This window comes from Moschus berezovskii, chromosome 6, assembly GCF_049115385.1.
Source record: "Moschus berezovskii isolate FMDL1 chromosome 6, NW_MosBer_1.0, whole genome shotgun sequence".
NCBI classification, from domain to species: domain Eukaryota; kingdom Metazoa; phylum Chordata; class Mammalia; order Artiodactyla; family Moschidae; genus Moschus; species Moschus berezovskii.
Window position 1 is genome coordinate 53,766,005 of NC_142465.1, and position 19,049 is coordinate 53,785,053.

At 42.2% G+C, this 19,049-nt stretch overlaps 2 protein-coding genes across 4 annotated transcripts in view; one reads left to right on the forward strand and one right to left on the reverse strand.

Annotated features, from left to right (window-relative positions):
• The window catches only part of TBC1D30 (TBC1 domain family member 30), a 94,112-nt gene that overhangs the window by 59,055 nt on the left and 16,008 nt on the right, over nt 1-19,049 (reverse strand). The gene's annotated exons all lie outside the window — the stretch shown is intronic.
• On the forward strand, nt 16,317-17,150 carry LOC129536227 (E3 ubiquitin-protein ligase SIAH1-like). The gene has a single exon (XM_055395010.2). The coding sequence runs from the start codon at nt 16,317-16,319 to the stop codon at nt 17,148-17,150; it is 834 nt and encodes a 277-aa protein (XP_055250985.1).

Below are 19,049 nucleotides of genomic sequence, written 5' to 3' on the forward strand. Positions count from 1 at the left end.
AGATACACCAGCTCCAAAGGAAGGAATAGATTATGTCTAAATAAAGTCACCTCTGGCTTCTCTAAACTTTAAACCTTCCTAATGCTTGGAAATAAGTACCACAGTTTATTTTAGGAAAAGTAGAAAATAATTTTCTACAACGAGCCCTAAAACTCAGTAAATTTTTTAAATTCCATCTATGACACAAGGGAACATTTCATGCAAAGATGGGCTCAATAAAGGATAGAAATGGTAGGGACCTAACAGAAGCAGAAGAAATTAAGAAGATGTGGCAAGAATACATTGAAGAACTGTACAAAAAAGATCTTCACGACCAAGATAATCACGATGGTGTGATCACTCACCTAGAGTCAGACATCCTGGAATGTGAAGTCAAGTGGGCCTTAGAAAGCATCACTACGAACAAAGCTAGTGGAGGTGATGGAATTCCAGTTGAGCTATTTCAAATCCTGAAAGATGATGCTGTGAAAGTGCTGCACTCAATATGCCAGCAAATTTGGAAAAAGCAGTGGCCACAGGACTGAAAAAGGTCAGTTTTCATTCCAATCCCAAAGAAAGGTAATGACAAAGAATGCTCAAACTACCGCACAACTGCACTCATCTCAACGCTAGTAAAGCAATGCTCAAAATTCTCCAAGCCAGTCTTCAGCAATATGTGAACCGTGAAATTCCAGATGTTCAAGCTGGTTTTAGAAAAGGCAGAGGAACCAGAGATCAAATTGCCAACATCTGCTGGATCATGGAGAAAGCAAGAGAGTTGCAGAAAAACATCTATTTCTGCTTTATTGACTATGCTAAAGCCTTTGACTGTGTGGATCACAATAAACTGTGGAAAATTCTGAAAGGCTGCATATTGTCACCCTGCTTATTTAACTTATATGGAGAGTACATCATGAGAAATGCTGGGCTGGAAGAAGCACAAGCTGGAATCAAGATTGCCAGGAGAAATATCAATAACCTCAGATATGCAGATGACACCACCCTTATGGCAGAAAGTGAAGAGGAACTCAAAAGCCTCTTGATGAAAGTGAAACAGGAGAGTGAAAAAGTTGGCTTAAAGCTCAACATTCAGAAAACTAAGATCATGGCATCTGGTCCCATCACTTCATGGGAAATAGATGGGAAAACAGTGGAAGCAGTGTCAGACTTTATTTTTTTGGGCTCCAAAATCACTGCAGATGGTGACTGCAGCCATGAAATTAAAAGATGCTTACTCCTTGGAAGGAAAGTTATGACCAACCTAGACAATATATTAAAAAGCAGAGACATTACTTTGCCAACAAAGGTCCATCTAGTCAAGGCTATGGTTTTTCCAGTGGTCATGTATAGATGTGAGAGTTGGACTGTGAAGAAAGCTGAGCACCGAAGAATTGATGCTTTTGAACTGTGGTGTTGGAGAAGACTCTTGAGAGTCCCTTGGACTGCAAGGAGTTCCAATCAGTCCATCCTAAAAGAGATCAGTCCTGGGTATTCATTGGAAGGACTGATGCTGAAGCTGAAACTCCAATACTTCGGCCACCTCATGTGAAGAGTTGACTCATTGGAAAAGACTCTGATGCTGGGAGGGATTGGGGGCAGGAGGAGAAGGGGACAACAGAGGATGAGATGGCTGGATGGCATCACTGAATCGATGGACATGAGTTTGGGTAAGCTCCGGGAGTTGGTGATGGACAGGGAGGCCTGGCGTGCTGCAATTCATGGGGTTGTCACTCAGTTGTGTCTGACTCTTTGAGACCCCATGGACTGTGGCCCGCCAGGCTCCTCTGTCCATGGAATTCTCCAGGCAAGAATACTGGAATGGGTAGCTATTCCCTTCTTCAGGGGATCTTCCCGACCCAGGGATCAAACCCAGGTCTTCTGCATTACAGGAGAATTTTTTACTGTCTGAGCCACCAGGTATGAGTAGAGCACGTTTGTGATATTTGAGTATCACATATATTTTGGAAACTTGTCAGGGAGACTAAGAATAGTGATTATGGATTTTTTTGGATACATGGCATAAATGTCAGTCAAAATAACTGTTCATAAACATGTCTACTTATTTCTCTTGTAGTTGAATAAAAAGTCTGCAACCCCTGCTTTTTTTTCTTTTTTTTAAGGAGTGGGAATGTCTGGCTCTCATCTTGACATGAGTTTATGGTGTTGTTTATTGTTCGTGTTCTTGTACTGAGTGTCAGGTGTGTATGAGCCCCATACTGCCTGCAGGCAGGGGAGGGGAGAGATCCAACAGTGAAGAAGTCTTAGTCCCTGTGCTCAATGCAATTTATGATCTACTGAGAAGCCTGTAAATAATTCAAGGGCGTGGATGAATCAGGTGTGGGGGTGGGAGAAGTATGGCGTCTGAAATATAGGCAGTTGCCACTTAAAAATGTTCAGTCAGCAGGATCCCAAACTGATATTCTTTGTGTCATTCAGTTCAATTCAGTCGCTCAGTCATGTCCGACTCTTTGCACTTTCACTTTCATCAGGTAACACACTCCTAAATTCTAGCTATAATGGCAGTCCTCTGTCCATGGGATTCTCCAGGCAAGAATACTGGAGTGGGTTGCCATGCCCTCTTCCAAGGGATCTTCCCATCCCAGGGATCAAACCAAGGTCTCCACATTGCAGGCGGATTCTTTACCACCTGAGCTACCAGGGAACCTCCAGGATAGTATAGTAGCTAAAAATCAGACTCTAGAACCAGCTATCTGGATTGAAACCTGGCTCCCACATTCAGTAACTACATAAACTCAGGTAGGTTAATTATCTCAATCTCCTCATCCATAAAATGGGAAACAATGTATTTCAAAACAGTTATTCTATGGATCAAATAATACAAGGAAAGCACTTATGGTACTGTCTGGCTCAGAGTAAGTTCTTTATAAATGACTTATTGTTATCATTAGTACACAGTATTAAAGGCACTTAGAATTTTTTTAAGGAAAGACATCTTGGAAGTTTTTACATCAACATTGTTGTAGATTACAAATGATGCCACCTGGTTACTTGAGTGTCTTTGCTCTTTAATTATGTTACCTTGCATTTGGGCCTAGAGATTTTATTGCAAAACCAGTCTAAGTTAAAGTGAAAGTCACTCAGTTGTGTCCGACTCTTTGCGACCCCATGGACTATACAGTCCATGGAATTCTCCAGGCCAGAATACTGGAGGGGGTAGCCTTTCCCTTCTCCAGGGGATCTTCCCAACTCAGGAATCGAACCCAGGTCTCCTGCATTGCAGACAGATTCTTGACCAGCTGAGCCACAAGGGAAGCCCCAAAACCAGTCTAGGAAGCCCATATAAACGAACATTCATTTAAATTGACAAACTGTTTGGATTTCTCATCATTTTAATTTTTTCAACATGTTATTTGGAAAGAATTCACTTCAGTGCAAACAAGCTAATCCTTCTCTGCTCTTCATAAATTAATAAAGCCCTAGTATTAATTACCCAACAGCCTCTTGCTTTGCAAGATCACTACAAGGAAGAAACCAATCTTCCTCAGCAGAGTTTAAGTAATCAATTTTCATCTCAATCTTTCTATTCCTGCAATATCACAGCTTTTAAAATAATGCATGCAGTTCTCTAAAATTTGGTTCAATCATTTTGTTTTAAAGGGTTTCCCAAATGTAATCCATCATTTACCAGCAAGTCCTGGCCTTTCAATGTATTTTGATTATTTCCAATATACGTTGTTTGGTACATTCTATCCATTCTCACATGTATCGATATCAATTCCTCGAGTTGGGGGCTGCAAATACACCCTAGAAGGGAAAAGAGTTTGTGAAAAAAAAATCATTTTTAGAAGGTTGTCAGTTTTCGAGGACTAAAGTTTCTAATGGAGATGCACAAAGAGAGAAGTAAGGATGGGAGGAGAAAAATAAATAACAACTACCATATACCAGGTGTCTGCTATGGCTCAGGCACTGGGCTAAGTGCTTTAGTTCTCTTATCTCCTTTTAACCCAGCAAGGTAAGCATTATTCCCCAAGAAGTGGGGAGTAAAGGGAGAGTGTACACATACATTATCAGGGCAATATTTTTTTTACTAAGCATGAGGGGGAAATGAATAAAAGAAAATAGATTCAACTATAAATAGTTAATTCTGAGTGGTAGGAAAATAGGAATTTATTGTATTTTCCCTTGTACTTTTTAAATCTTTTTATTCCTAAAGGAAGAAAGGAAAAAAGAAGGAACAAATGAAGAGGTTAAATAAGTTTCCCAAGGTCATATGACTAATAAGTGGTGGAGCTGGGATTTGTACCCCGTCTACCTCCCTGAAAAGCTACACCAAGCCAATAAAATATACCCAGATAGTTCTGATCTAAGCAGGACCAAAAACACTCTGGAAGTTTTGAAAGGAGACTTGTTCACAGCCTCATTTATGTTACCAAGTGAATGAAACATCCACCATTTCCTTAAACTCCCACATATTATTTACCTACCAAAACAAACAAGGTACTGGTAGAGATAACAGAGAAACAGCATCAACCGGGCCCACCTAGCACCGCCAATTAAATAAAAAGATTCCATGATGCCAGAGAAAATGGGTGAAGCTCTTAGGCAAGGATTACTGAAGACCAGCTGTTTCCTCTAAGAGCCCATGGCGAAATGGGGCTTGGTGGAAACCTCACAAGACAATCATTTCTGCATCAACCACCCTATAACTCATCCAGGAAAAATCTGGGCCCCCTTGAAGATCCCCCAAGAGACTGCAGATATGATTTGTCTCTGAAAATAATTTGTTAAATGTGAAACAGGAAACAAGCTCAAGAGCTGAGAAAGCAACAAACCAAAGATCCTCTCCATAGAGAGAAAACATTAGATGATGAGGAGTTTGGGTATAATTGTTCTTGAATAATCGCTGTGCCATTGTTGTGTTCCCTCTTGTGTAGGGACCAGCTGTCACAATCACTGCGTCCCAGAGTTAGGGTAACATTTGAGATGATTCAAACTAAATTGCCCAGACTTTTAAAAATGTGTTTGAAAACTCTTGCACAATATCACACACAGCAGAAAAAGCTCATTAACCACTTGCTGATGTTGAGGCTTTGATGTAGTGACTCAACGCTTCAGATGCCTCCTTGTATGTCCAGCACTTGTATTACAAAATTTGGTGTACAACCGGTCAGAATGGCTGTCATCAAAAAGAACACAAAGAACAAATGCTGGCGAAGATGTGGAGAAAAGGGAACCCTCGTACACTGTTGGTGGAAATGTAAATTGGTGCAGCCACTATGGAGGATTCGTATGAACCAGCAACTTCTGGGAATATATCTGAAGAAAAACAAAAAACACTAATTCAAAAAGATACATGCACCCCGATGGAAGCAACCTAAGTGTACATCAACAGATGAATGGGTAAAAAGGATGTGTGCATGTGTGTGCGCGCACACACACACACACACACACAATGGAATGATACTTGGCCATTAAGAAAGAATGTAATAATGTCATTTGGAGCAACATGCATGAACCTAGAGGGCACTGTGCCCTGTGAAATACTGTGTGATATCACTTAGAGTTAGTTAGTATTAGTCACTCAGTCATGTCAGACTCTTTGCAACCCCATGGACTATATAGCCCGCCAGGCTCCTCTGTTCATGGAATTCTCCTGGCAAGAATACTGGAGTGGGTTGTCATTCCCTTCTCCCAGGGATCTCCCCAGTCCAGGGATCAAAGCCTGGTCTCCAGCATTGCAGACGGATTTTTTTCCCATCTCAGCCACCAGGGAAACCCATCACTTATATGTGGAACTTAAAAAAACACAATGAACTAGTGAATAAAATAAAAAGGAAGCAGGGTCATAAATACAAAGAACAAACCAGTGGTTACCACTGGGAAGGGGGCAGGGCAATATAAAAGGGGAGAGGAAAAAAGAAAAGAGGGTTATTATGAGATTATATGAAATCACGTGTGTGAACATTTTAAAAACTGTACCATAGAATTTAAAGAATCTTTCATTCAATAAAAAAGTTTTAAAAATCAAAAAAAAATGTACTGTATGACTTGATTCAAAACAAACTTTAGCCAAACAGAATGTTTAGAATGCCTCCAGCATCCCACCTGACCTCATTCTAGATGAGCTGGGAAGGGTACGGAGAAGGGTAGCAGAGGCAGCAAAGTTAACTACAGCTGACTCTCCTGTGAGGGAAAATTTAAGCAAGCCCAGTGATGCGGGTTTACGGTCTAACTCCTGATCCTCTGGCTTGCTGACAGCAAGGGCAGCTGAACCCTAAAATAGATTGTGCTTCTGCTGTCACTTTAGTCCTGTGGGACCCTTTGCAACCCAGATGGACTATAGCCCACCAGGCCCCCCTGTCCATGGGATTCTCCAAGTCACAAATACTGGAGTGGGTCACCATTCCCTTCTCCAGGGGATCTTCCCAACCCAGGGATCAAACCTGAATCTCCTACATCTCCTGCTTACCACTAGCACCACATGGGAAGCCTAAAATAGATTATTGTGAAAGTGTTAGTTGCTCAGTTGTATCCAGATTCTGCTCAACCCCATGGACTATATCCCGTCAGGTTTCTCTGTCCATGGGATTCTCCAGGCAAGAATATGGGAGTAGGTTGTATTTCCTTCTCCAGTGAATCTTCCAGACCCTGGGATCAAACCTGAGTCTCCTGCATTGCAGGCACATTCTTTACCATCTGAGCCACCACATTACTAGAGCCTAAAGGAAAAGACTGTCAGGGAGAAATTCCCAGAGGAAAATGGCCCAAGAACATTTAAGAGCAAGGATGTCCAAGATTCAGTTCACCAGTCAACCACCTCGTATCCTTCCACACTGCAGCTTTCCTCCATGTCATCCTAAAACCTTCAGTCAAGGACATTACTCACAGCCAACCTCCCGCCAGCGGTACTTCAGGCTTAGAGTGAAGAGAAAAAGACGGTGCTACAGGGACAGACAGCACGTGACCTTGGAGAAGCAGGATGATACCAGGCAGAAAAGATATGAAACAAACTCCTCTCCCACCAGATTCCCTAACAAGGGCTGTTGGGAGTGGGGGCTGTATTTTGCAATAGGTCATCTCTAGCTCAGGGGATCACTTTCGATTTCTCCAAGGCCTTGCAATTGTGGGAGATGGGGGAGAGGAAGCAGTAGGTGTCCAGGGGAAGGAAGGGGGTGCTTCACGCTGAACAGGGCATAGGAAGGCTGCTGCCAGTGGAGCCTCCTTTCTCCCATGGGAATAGCTGGCAAAGCAGAAGAGAAAATGCTGGTGGGGAGGACAGAACAGATGAGGGAAGGGAAAACATTCTGTCAAAAGATCCCAAACTCCAAGAGGTAGAGAAACAGGTCTTCTACAACTGGGCCTGCAGCATGACTGATCTGAACAAACAGACAAGAGGGTGAGCGTGAATCACATATGCAGAGGGAAACCACAGAAGCAATTCGATGGTTTCATTTGCATACAGTGACAATATTACCTCCTCCCTTCCAATTTGGACACCTTTTATTTCTTCTTGTCTGACTGCTGTGCCTAGGACTCCCAATACTATGGTGAAGAGAAGTGATGAGCATCCTTGTCTTGTACCAGATTTTAGTGGGAAGGCTTTCAGCTTTTCACCCTTGAGTATCACACTGGCTGTGGGTTTGTCATAACAGAAGCAGTTCTAAGTGAGGAAAACAAGTTACAAGACCTAAACTGGGGAGACTGAAATAGGGCAGAATAGCAGATGGATGGAGAAAAATGATGCAGGACGGAGGCAGGAAGAATTCAGAGTATGAAAGCTGTGCGTACGTGGTGCTATGTGAACAACACAAGGACAGGCTTGTCATGCTTAAAAAGTCAGAGCTGCCCCATGTTCATGTCAGCCTTATTCACAATAGCCAAGGGGTAGAAGCAATCCAAGTGTCGATCGATGAATGAACAAACAAATGTGGTACCTACACACAGTGGAATATTACTCAGCCTTAACAATGAAGGCAATTCTGACACGCTGCTACTACATGGATGAACCTTGAGGACATTCTGCTAAATGAAATAAGCCCATCGTAAAAGGACCCATCCTCAATGGAGGTTACCAGGGACTGAGGAGAGGACTAGGGAGTTTTGCTTCCTGGGTGCAGAGCTTCAGTTCTGCAAGATGAAGAGTTCTGGAGACGGATGGTGGTGACGGCTGCACAACGATGGCTCTATGGAATACTAATGAACTACATACTTAAAAAGGTAAAGTTTAGGGACTTCCCTGGTGGCTCAGTGGTAACGAATCCACCTGCCAATGCAGGAAACATGGATTCAATCCCTGGCCTGGGAAGATCCCACATGCCACAGTGCAACTAAGCCAGTGGGACACAACTACTGAGCCTGAGCTCCAGAGCCAGGGAGCCACAACCACCGAAGCCCTGGAGCACGTGCTCTGCTGTAGAAGCCGCCGCAATGAGAAGCCTGTGCACTGCAGCTGGAGAGTTGCTCCTGCTTGCCACAACTAGAGAAAAGCCTGCACAGCAACAAAGACCCAGCACAGTGAAAAATAAATAAACAAAATTATTTTTAAAAAGATGGCACAGTTTAGGTTATACTTTACCACAGTTTAAAAAAATGAGAGATACCCTTTAAAAAAAAAAAAGCCAGAGAGTTGCAGATTAGCAATTGATGATGGACATTTTTTAATATGTCTCTCTTACACTGTGTTATTTTTTCAGCAAAGGTTTTTGAGCAACTACCCCAGGCAAGCAGAGTACTAGACACTGGGAACGTCAAATAAGTAAGGCACAGTCCAGTGGGAGATACAGACCAGGGAACAGAGCATGACAACTCCATGTGGCCAGGACGAGCCTGAACAGAGAAGCACCGAATTCAGACTCTGTGGTCAAAGGTTTTTTCCAGAAGACATGATGCCTCAGCTGGATTCTAAAAGTAGAAGTTACCATAGAGTGGTAATGGAGAGGAGAGTACCAAAGTGAATAGCACGTGGCAAGAGCATGTGGTGAATTTTTACAATCAGCTGTAATTCATCCTGCCTGGAGCACAGAGCGGAAAAGAACAATTTGAAGAGAGGTTGGAGCATCAAACAGCAACCAGACGTCAACAATGAAAATGATCTTTCTGGGTGGTGACAACCCAGTTAGAAAAGTATGTGTTAGCTTCTGACACATGATTGATTTTGTGGGAAGAATGCCATTAATGGCATATAAGGACAAGCACAGAATAGCTGAGAGGCAAGCATCAACTATCCATGTGGCCATAAGATCTCTGAGGGGGAGTGATAAAATATGCATAACATAAAATTTACCCTCTTAACCATTTTCCATGTACAATTCAATAGTGTTAAGTACATTGCACTGTCGTGCAACCCACCTCCAGAACTCTTCACCTTTCCAAACTGAAACTCTCCCCATCCCCCTCCCCCCAGCCCCTAGTGACAACCATCCTACTTAATGTCTCTGTGAATTTCATGATTCTAGATGCCTCACATAAGTGGCACCTATTTGTCTTTTTGTGGCTATTATTTCACTTAGCATAATGTCCTCAAGGTTCAGCCATGTTTTAGCATATGTGAGACTTGTTTTCCTTTAAAATGGTAAATAAGATTCCACCATATATATACATATCAGAGGAGGGCATGGCAACCCACTCCAGTAACCTTGCCTGGAGAATCCCCATGGACAGAGGAACCTGGTGGGCTACAGTCCATGGGGACACAAAGAGTCGGATATGACTGAGCGACTAAGTGCACATATATACATATCACATTTCATTTATCCGTTCACCCGTCGATGGACACTTGGGTCACTTCCACATCTTGTGGAATATTTTCACATGCTGTGAAAACATTCTGTGAAAACATACTGTGAAAAATGTTGCCATAAACATGGCTGTACAGATATCTTTTCTAGACCCTGCTTTCAGTTCTTTGGGGTATACAGTTGACTCTTGAACAACATGGGTTTGAAGTGTGCTTGTCCATTTATATACAGATTTTTTACACCATCTGCAGCTGGTTGACTCCATAGATATGCACTGTAGATACAGAGAGACTCAAGCATCCAAAGATTTTGGAACTGACCCTGTAGACACCGAGGGGCAACTGTATACCCAGAATTGTGGGATCATATGGTAATTCTATTTTTAATTTTGGGGGGAACTGTCATACCATTTTTCATACCAGCAGTACCATTTTACTTTCCCTCCAAAAGGGTTTCTGTTTTTCACACATTCTCACCAACAATCGTCTGTTTTCTTTTTTTAATAGAAGCCTTCCTAATAGATGTGAGGTAGCTGCAACCATCTTATTAGCCCTTTTCAGTCTCCGACTTCCTCACCTGTAAAATAAGCATGCTGGACTAGCTGGTCCCCAAGGATCTCAAATTTCATTATTCTATAAATTGAGAGGAGCACTGGATTGATTAACAGGGAAATCTCAGTCAGGTCATTTACTCATTTCTGAGACTCCCATTCCCTAACTATAGTTACAGCACTGATACCTATTCTGGATATAGTTTCACGTAAAACACAGACTGAAACTCAAGTGCAAGGAGTATTAACTTAATGGGAAAGTTTAAGAAAGTATGATCCCAGCCATCCATGGAGAGGACATTGATACCACTGGGTGCTGAAGGTGACTGGTCCACACAGGTGGCGTGAATCTCACAAACCACTGGCCTTCCCAGGTGCCTGTGTGTGTGCTATTGCTTCTGACTCTTTGTTATCATGTCTGACTCTTTGCAACCCTGTGGACTATATAGCACACTAGGGCTTGCCAGGTAGCACTAGCGGTAAAGAACCCACCTGCCACTGCGGGAGACAGAAGAGTCGTGGGCTTGATCCCTGGGTCAAGAAGATGCCTTGGTATAGGAAATGGGCAACCAGCTCCAGTGTTCTTGCCTGGGAAATCCCACGGACAGAGAAGCCTGGCAAGCTATAGTCCATGAGGTCACAAAGAATGGGCCATGACTGAGCACAGCATGACAATGACAATAATGGAGACACCTTCCACTCACTGTTCACCTTTCATGCAAATAAAGGGATAAACATTGCAACTAAATTTTTTAATGGTCAGGGTGGGAAATTTGTTGTTTTTCTGACGTGGGGTGAATTGTTTCTGCTTGCAAATACAAAGGATAAAATTTTGAAAGAGAACATGTTGTTTTCCTCAATGAGACACCATGAAGAAGAGTCACCAGTAAGTCCCCTAGAAGAATACTGTTTCTTCAAATAGATGGACAAAGGCAAGCGGGATGATGTGCAGAAAAACCAACAGCATCAGACACAGAATCCAGGACTCCTGAACTCGCAGCCCAATACTATTTGCCAACTTAGAACCTGCTCTACAAAGGAGAAATATTATCACATCTTTCCAAGAATAACAACAACAAATCTATTAATATGGATGTGGCTCTCAATGCAGGAATCAAACTTGAAAAGCTTCCTTGATGACCTATTAAGAATCATCACCTAACACCTGAGAACCACACCTTCTCACATTACATGAGTAGAGAGTTGAATCCCTAATACCTCTTATGGGTCATTCTGGGAGAAATAGGGCAGAATAAGTTCAGAGAGGGCCACCAACGTGGGCTAAAAGAATCTGCCCCCAGAAAGAATCAAGATGTATGGAGAAAACACGGAAACGACTTCGTCCCCTTTCCACTGGTTTTGAATTATATTACATAACTGATGCCAGAAACTGTGATCTGACAAAGTCAGAAAACTGCTGAATGTGAGGTGGCAGACCCAGTCAGGAAGAAGAGTGCAGGTCCCGGGTCAGGGAAAGGAGCAGGCCTGCCCTCTGCTGTCAACCCTGGGTAGTGTCAGTAAGGTGAGAGGCCATCTCCACCTGGAGCTGCAAGAACTAGATACACAAAAAACCAAGGAGCCCAGCTATGGAACTTTCATACAGCACAGAAAGTTTATGGGAGAGATCGCAGGCCAAAGTGAAAATTTTGATGTTGCTTTAGTGACCACATCCTAGAACACTTCTTTCTGCAAATGGTGTTGAGAAGACAATACTGGATGAGACCAAAAAAGAGCTTTAAAAGACCAGGCATGGGCCAACGATGTGCATTCATTACAGACAATTCTCTTCCAACATAACATATTAAAATATGTTTTAATAACAGAGTCCGTTGCAAACACTGACTTGTTCATGCCTTCCCCAGAAAAAAAATGCTAGACTACTGGTCAATGACATCAAAAGTAAAATCCTGACAAAAATTCCAAGAAGTAGGTAGGAAAATAAAGGTCCTGCAGTTTGGGGAGGGAGTCAGATCAGATCCATATTTAGAATTGAGAGTAGAGAGGTCAAATTTTACAATGCTGTGAGATACTCCATAAAGACAACATAGCTGAATAATCTGTCTTGGCTATTCTCCTGTTGCTTTTTTGTTGTTTAATCACTAAGTTGTAGCCCGCAAGGTTCCTCTGTTCATGGGATTTCCCAGGCAGGAATGCTGGAGTGGGTTGCTATTTCTTTCTCCAGGGGATCATCCAGACCCAGAGACTGAACCCCGGTCTACTGCATTACAGGCAGACTCTTTACCACTTGAGATATTTAAACTTATAAATATATAAATTTATAAATAGTATAAATTCTTAACCTATTTTTCAGACTTTCTAACTAGAATGACATCATCTAATTTTCTCCATTCACTTCACCCTCACATAGATAATACTGCATTATCATTATCGGTACTGTACACTAACAAAATAAATGTTTACTTATCCAGTAGCTATTGTCAAATAGCCATGCCCTCAAACAGCTTTCAATCCAGCTGAGAAGGCAGTTCATGGACATTAGTGTTCTATGTTCAACAGGCAGTTACACTAGCCCAATTTTATACCCAGAAATACTAGGATTACCAGAAGTATCCTAAGTACCTGATGTCCTCACAGCCTCTACAATTATCTCTGCCTGGGATATTTCCCCAGCCCACCCACCCCTAGCCACGTAGCACATTCCTATCATTTCTAATCCTAGGTCTTCTTTGCAAGGCTTCAAGGGGGACTTAGGTGATTCTTACCTTGTACCCTATTGATCTTGTACACACAGGCAGTTGCCTACTTTCAGATATAATGCATATCCCCAAAACATGTTTAACCATCAGCTTTTCAACTGAAACACATAAAAGAGAAGCAATCTCCTTCCATGCTATTAGACAAGAGTAAATCATCCTTTCCCAATGAGCTGAAAAGTCTAAAATCCCAAATTATGATAACCTAGTATCTCCTCCTCAAACAATCCCATCCTATCAAATTTTTGAAATGCAAAGAATCCCAACAGCCTTCACAGTTGCCTTCAAAAAGCAAGTACCCAAATGTTGATGGAAAAGGCAGCCCCTAAATCTCCTCCCAGCAGGAATAATGGCATTAATAGAAAACAGTATGTCCAGACCCTGTTCAATAAGCATTTTGTATAATTTAGCTCACTTAATTCTCATAACCATCCTATGAAGTAGGTATGTATTATCATCATGACCTGCCCCCATTTTTTTTTCCCAACTGATGAGAAAAATGAAGCACAGGGATGTCAAAGGACTTATATGAAACTGCACCTCATGTAATTACGCGGCTGAACCAGGATTCAAGTAATGACCGACCATACAGAGAACATAAATTTAACACGGTTCTTAGGAAAACTAAAAAGAGAAAGAGAACTCCCTCTGTTGATGTATGTACAGTGTTCTTTTGTCATAACTGATCACCAGGACACCACCAAGCAGGGGAGCCTTGACTGAGTTACCGATCAACACAGTTTCCATAATGTTTTGCTTTTTTTTTTTGCTTTTTTTTTTTTTTGCTTTTTTTTTAATTGAAGTATAATCAATTTACAATATTGGGTTAGATTTAGGTGTACAGCATAGTGATTCAGTTTTTGTGTTGTTGTTCTGTTCTTTGTTTTTCAGATTATATTCAGTAACACTTTTAACTCTTCCACACCTCGCTTTGCTCAGCCCTAAGGTTGGGAGTAAACAGAGATCATGTTTAAGTTCTCTTCTAGCTCTAAATTATTATGAATTTGAGACTCAGGTTTTTTCCCTCTAAAAACCAGTTCTCTTTGTGATGAGGTCACAAGAAACAGCTACTGTTTTTTCTTTCAAAGCCACAAGAATCTCCCCAGAAGTGAGAGATTCCAAAGCTATACAGTACTTTCAAACATTTTACAAATTTCCAATAAGGATAAGTAAATTAAGACAAAATGAAAAAATAATTCAGCAGCAAGACACTAAGAGCTTAAAGAATATGAGAGGAAACTGTTGTTAAAATATATTGTAAGCAATGAAGCTACTTTCTTTATTCTAGTCATAGTCTTACTAAGTAACTTTAGGGCAGACCAAGCTGTTAATCATATATCAAGACATTACCTAAATCTGTTATCAGATTTATGCCAAAATTCACAATTCTGCAACCATGTTCCAAAGTTAAGGCACATCTACCTTAATCTACATACTAAGTCAGTTAAATCTCAATAAAGTTGAAAAAATGCTCATTTCTTTCCACCTAGCAAAACAAACGAGCTTATGAAAAAGGAGCACACACATCTGGATTAAGGAAGATTCAAAAAATACTCCAATTAATTTTCAGTTCAGTCACTCAGTCATGTTCAACTCGTTGCAACCCCATAGACTGCAGCACGTCAGGCTTCCCTGTCCATCATCAACTTCCGGAGTTTGCTCAAACTCATGTCCATTGAGTCAGTGATGCCATCCAACCATCGTATCCTCTGTCGTCCTCTTATGCTTCTGCCTTCAATCTTTCCCAGCATCAGAGTCTTTTCCAATGAGTCAGTTCTTCGCATCAGGTGGCTAAAGTATTGGAGTTTCAGCATCAGTCCTTCCAATGAATTTTGGTCCCAACTAATTTTGGTCCCCATCAAAATCACACTAAAAATACATTTAAGAGATCTTTGTTTATCATAACCAACAAGGATCAAGAAGTAAAACAAACAAACAAACAAAAAAAGCAGCATAGACAATAGCAATAGAGTTTTGAAGCGGAAAAAACATACAGACAAGTAGAAATGGACTTAGCAGATCCTAGAAAGCCAGATCCCAAAATGACATGGGAAAGCTGAAATCCAAACTCTATTACACCACATACTCCATGAAAGAGGCAGCCAGGCTTAATAAGGAGAATTGGGAGAAAACTGTTGAAAAACATTTGACTCCCTAGCTTCTCTCCTCTACTTCATGAGGCTGGTCAATTACCCCTCTGTGTGGTAAGTAACTTCAGTCACGGTCAACTCTTTGCAGCCCCCATGGACTATAGCCCGCCAGGTTCCTCTGTCCACGGTATTCTCCAGGCAAGAATACTGGAGTGGGTTACCACGCTCTCCTCCAGAGGATCTTCCCAACCCAGGGCTCAAACCCATGTCTCTTAGGTCTCCTGCATTGGTAGGCAGGTTCTTTACCACTAGCACTACCTGGAAAGCCCAACTTACTTCTCTACCATCCCTACAAAAAAGACTGAAGTTTTTGTCCCTGAAAAGGGTTAAAACACCGTTGCTGGACAACCAGCTAAGAGTGAGAAATCAACCTAAAACAGAGGGATTCTTTGACCATATGCACCCTGAGTGCTGAAGGCAGAGACCCAGCTCTTATCCCCACAAAATTTCCACCCAGGCAAGAAGTTAGGAGACTCTTCCCTGAGGCCTCTCACCAGCTCCACAAGAAAAACCTAAAGACACTGACTTGGGCTAGGGGATAAGAAAGGGCCCATCCAGATAACCCTTCATAAAGCTCCAAGCCCATAAGCCCTAGTGGTGAGCTCAGACAGAGTTCAAGTCATTCTTTTATATCCTCACATTTAAGAGCAGACAGCCAAGGACTACCAAGTATTCAGGGAACTCGAACAGCAGTTTTGAAAATTTTTTTCCTCCCTGTACAGCCTATTTTCTCCAAATGGCTGTTTTCTGTTTGTCTGTTTTAGTTGCCATCATTAATATCCCTGGAGCAATAAGAAAATATATTGCATCTATGAGATAAGTACAGAATACTGGATATAGACATGAAACATTCAAATAACAATGCCCCAAAGAGGTCTCCATAACAGAACTGGGAAATAAAGTTGAGATCACCTCTGGGAAAGGAAAGCAAAATAACAGATACAGGAAACAAAATGAGAATGACAGCGCACCCACTCCAGGACGCGGGGGCGCCTCCTCATGGCGGCCGCGCCTCCATGGCGGCCGCAGGCCTGTGTGGTGTCCGACGGGAACGCCAGAGGAACGGCGCGCCAAGCGGCCAGCGGGGAGACGGGGCGGCCGCTGTGGGGCGCACTCTCCGGCGACCCGGAGCGTCCCGACAGCGCCGGCCTGAGGAAGAGGCGGCGGCGGCGGTTGGCGGCGTCTGAGCCAGGACCGGGCCGAGGCGCCCTCTCCGCCCACAGAAATGAGCCGCCAGGCCGCCACAGCGTTACCCGCTGGAAGCTCCCAGGGCGTGCCTGCCCCGACCGGCACAGCTTCGGGCAACAGTGACTGGGCGAGCCTCTTTAAGTGTCCGATCTGCTTTGACTATGTGTTGCCACCCATTCTTCAGTGCCAGAGCGGCCATCTTGTCTGTAGCAACTGCCGCCCGAAGATCTCCTGCTGTCCAACTTGCCGCGACCCGCTGGGATCCATTCGCAACTTGGCTATGGAGAAAGTGGCCAGTTCAGTCCTCTTCCCCTGCAAATATGCCTCTTCTGGATGTGAAGTAACTCTGCCACACACAGAAAAAGCAGACCACGAAGAGCTCTGTGAGTTTAGGCCTTACTCCTGTCCGTGCCCCGGTGCTTCCTGCAAATGGCAAGGCTCTCTGGATGCTGTAATACCGCATCTGATGCATCAGCATGAATCCATCACAACCCTGCAGGGAGAGGACATAGTTTTCCTCGCCACAGACATTCATCTTCCCGGTGCTGTCGACTGGGTGATGATGCAGTCCTGTTTTGGTTTCCACTTCATATTAGTCTTGGAGAAACAGGAAAAATACGTTGGTCACCAGCAATTCTTTGCGATTGTCCAGCTGATAGGAACACGCAAGCAAGCCGAAAACTTCGCTTATCGACTTGAGCTAAATGGTCCGAGGCGGCGACTGACTTGGGAAGCCACGCCTCGCTCTATTCACGAGGGAATTGCAACAGCCATTATGAACAGCGACTGCCTAGTCTTGGACACCAGAGTTGCACAGCTTTTTGCAGAAAATGGCAATTTAGGCATCAATGTAACTATTTCCATGTGTTGAAATGGCAATCAAACATTTTCTGGCCAGTGTTTAAAACCATTGCATTCAATTTCAGAGAATAAGGCACCTGTCTGCCTACCAATCAGAAATTTTTGGTAGGTGGAAGCTAGAAACATGATGGTAAATAAAAGGAAAGGCCATTAAATACATGTAATAACATGCGATATATTTAATGTAATAACACTAATATATTTAAAAATAAGTCAACAGCAAGCCTCTGAAATATATATATATATCCCCAAGATGGGTATCTTTTGTATTAAGAAAGGAAGCACTGTAAAATAATTCTGAATTTGTGTTTGTTTTACATTGAGTATATTGTTGAAAAATACTGGGTTCTTGTTTTTTGTGTGCCTGTGTGTGTGTGTGTGTACATGTTTGGATTTTTTTCCCCTTTAACTGAAAAGCCATGTTGAGTGGTCTTGGACCACTGCTTTTCCCCTATGTGAGTCAATACATAGTGCTGCTCCTATGTGTATATTTTTGTGTGTGTGTATTTGCTAATTTTTATTAATTCTAGTTTTTCATTAAATAAATTTGACTTTCTTTTCTGTAATTCAGGGTTTTCCTCACTTTTTTTGTACCTTTTACAGTTAGTGTCTTATTGATATGCATAGTTGTTGATGGTAAAATTTATACATGTGTTTGATACATATTTTCTTTTCCCCCATCAATCAGTTTATTAGAAATATTTTAAATTCAACTATTTTGTGAAGCTATGGGTTTCAGAAAGGAAACATCGGAAGACGCATCAGGAGCTATTTAAAGCAGCTACAGAATGGCCTCCCTCTCTTCTCCAGTTCAGTCATACCTTCAAACTTATTCTTTGTCAAGCTAGAGAGTACTGATTGATTTTTTTTTTAATACTGGGGGAAAAAATTCAGGCTCCCCCTCCCCCCACACATCTTGGACAAATTACATATGTTTAAATTTTGTTCTTGTATTCATTGGTTTTGCAAAAGAAGGCATCATCTCACACAGTATGTGTAATTAAAAGCAAATCATTTGTTTAAAAAAAAAGCAGTTTGCAAAAAAAATGTTTTTGGTCTTTTATAATTCTCATTAAAAGAATATCTGGCCAATTAAAAAAAAAATTACAGAAATGGTTCAGATCCTCTAACAGCCAAACAATGGAATTCCAGAAAGAGGAAAAAGGAAGAAAAATAAAAATATAGAAGATGTTGTACAGTAGAAACTAACACAACACTGTAAAGCAACTATATTTCAGTAAAACTTGGTTTTAAAAAAAGCAGAGAGGAAAGGCAAAGAATTAATTCACATAAATTTTCCAGAACTGGAAGACATGTTGCCTGATTGAAAAAGCCTGTCTAGACCCAGCACAATGGATGAAAATAGACCCACACCAAGCAAACTGACCATGAATTTCAGAAGGCCAAGAACAAAGAGTTCACAAGCTTTCAACGAGGAGAAATAAACAGTCCAGTACAAAGGATGACAGATCAGAAGGCTTCAGACTTCTCCAGACCAACAATGAAAACAAGGAGGCAACAGAGCAGATATAGAAGTGTCAATCGAAGCAAGGATACAATAAAGACATTTCCATCCCTGCACAGTTTCCGGAAATTGACCTCATAGGCATCCTTTCTCAAGGGGACATGGGCGATGATATAAAAAATGAGGAGAAAACACGGGACACAAGAAGAAAGAGATCCAACACAGCAAAGACAACCTCCAGGATAAGAGTGAAGAGAGATCTCAAGATGACAGGTGTACTTCAGACACGGCACGGCCAGTGCGTAGTGGAGCAGCAGCTCAAGTCACAGGGATGTGGACTGCAGTCAACACAAGATGCTTCCTGCTACTGGATCCTCTTTCTAACTCAAGGAAAGAATTCCCAGGTGAGCTGGCCCAGATTCTCACCTGGGCTTATCTCAGTGC

What these genes read in the sequence shown, in the direction of transcription:
- LOC129536227 (XM_055395010.2), top strand. Translation starts at nt 16,317, where the DNA reads ATGAGCCGCCAGGCCGCCACAGCGTTACCCGCTGGAAGCTCCCAGGGC.